Consider the following 1,702-nt stretch of genomic DNA (forward strand, 5'->3'; position numbering starts at 1 on the left):
TTTAAGAAAGGACACCTATCAAACACTTTTAGAATTATGCCTTTATGCCCAAAGTACTTTTCTAGTAACAGCATTGCAATTCCAAAGAGCCCTGAATCTGCTAGCCTAAAAAATATGCTATATACAAATTGTGTCTAATCTTAAGAAATGGTTGACGATTAACAAGTATATTTTGTATACATAAAGTAATAAATTTAGACACTCTCGAGTCTTGCATTTTTTTTTTTTTTGTCAAACATCATAATTTCATTTCATGACATGAACTTGCTGCATCTTTTTTTTTTTTTTTTTTGTCAAACATCATAATTTCATTTTATGTCATGAACTTGATATTACAAGATTGGATACATCAGAATTTCTTCCTTTGTAATCATTTTGTGCACTCTCATGGAGCCACATGGGAAAGCACTCTTTCCATTCAACATTTTTAGTTAGCTTTACCGCAAATTGCTAAGCTATGTGCACAACTGTTTCCAGCTCTATGGACGAAAGAGAAAGTACATTTTTCAAACAAACATCTCATATTTGCAATGTCCTCAAGGATGGTATCTACTCTGGTGTCCTGCTCATTTTCCTTGTTGATCATGTCCACCACCGCCTTGCAGTCAGATTGGAACTCTACTGCCTTCCAGTTAGCTTCTTGGGCCATTTGCATTCCCATTTGAATTGCTGCTGCTTCCTCCACCTGTGGCTCGCTTGTTTTTTGTTCAGCTCTTGCCCATGCTTTCATCAGTTTTCCTTCTGCGTTTCTAGCCACAGCACCTATGCCAGTCCTTCCCATATTTTGTGAAAAAGCAGCATCAGAATTGATCTTTATCAGTCCTCCTGATGGTGGATACCATTTCTCTCTTCTGCTTGAGTTTGTTGTTGTTGAATGAACTCTTCAGCTATATCTTTTTGGGCTTCTATCTGACTTCCTTGGATCTGCATCTTTTTCATCAAAAGCTTTCCTGTTCCTTGCCTTTCATCGAGCCTTGCATTTAATTATGTCTCTTTCTTATTTAACTTTTCAAAAAAATTAACACTTAATGCACCTCTTTTTATGTATCCATCCCATATGATTTGGGTTCGACTTTGTATAAGAAAAACATATAGAAAGGAGACTTATGTCTAGGAAGAATAAATGATTGTCCAATGTCTTAATATCTATACAACACATTCTCATTCCTTTTTTCCCCATTTTGGTCGTCCACTTATCATTCTTTCTTTTACTTTGACTATCTTAGAACATTTTTATTGGGGTAATTAATTGAAAATATGTTTCAATTTGATCCCTTAACTTGAAAAAATGGTTTTAATATCGTCATCCAAACTAACAATTAGTATCTTTAAATTCATTTGCACAAGAATTCAATTCATTTCTTTGAGTATTATTTGAATACGTCCTCACTTCATATAATGTACAATAACTTACATGTTATATTGGAACGAGGGATTGAAAATAGGAGCCACTTACAAAAAAAATTACAAATTACGCACATAAGATTGTACCAGTCATTTTGGATATAGTCGTTTGCTTAGATATTTTTATTATGTGGAGATCAGAATAAAAATACAAAACAAAGAAGTTAGTAGATAAAAAAAAAATCTCTAAAGATATGTAGTGTAAGCAATTTAAAAAGATATAGGTATTAGGAATTTAAGATATTTATTAAAGGAAACATTTACATAAACTAAAATTGCTAGTTTACACTAATCTAAA

The 1,702-nt window shown here is 32.7% G+C and overlaps 1 protein-coding gene across 1 annotated transcript; it reads right to left on the bottom strand.

Annotated features, from left to right (window-relative positions):
• Positions 1-427: 427 nt before the first annotated feature.
• Positions 428-781, bottom strand: LOC113743958 (uncharacterized). Its single transcript, XM_027272007.1, has one exon. The coding sequence runs from the start codon at positions 779-781 to the stop codon at positions 428-430; it is 354 nt and encodes a 117-aa protein (XP_027127808.1).
• Positions 782-1,702: the final 921 nt, after the last annotated feature.

The sequence above is a fragment of the Coffea arabica genome, chromosome 5e, assembly GCF_036785885.1.
Source record: "Coffea arabica cultivar ET-39 chromosome 5e, Coffea Arabica ET-39 HiFi, whole genome shotgun sequence".
NCBI lineage: Eukaryota > Viridiplantae > Streptophyta > Magnoliopsida > Gentianales > Rubiaceae > Coffea > Coffea arabica.

Bases quoted from the DNA above. Each gene is read 5' to 3' on its own strand.
- LOC113743958 (XM_027272007.1), bottom strand. From the start codon at position 781: ATGGGAAGGACTGGCATAGGTGCTGTGGCTAGAAACGCAGAAGGAAAA.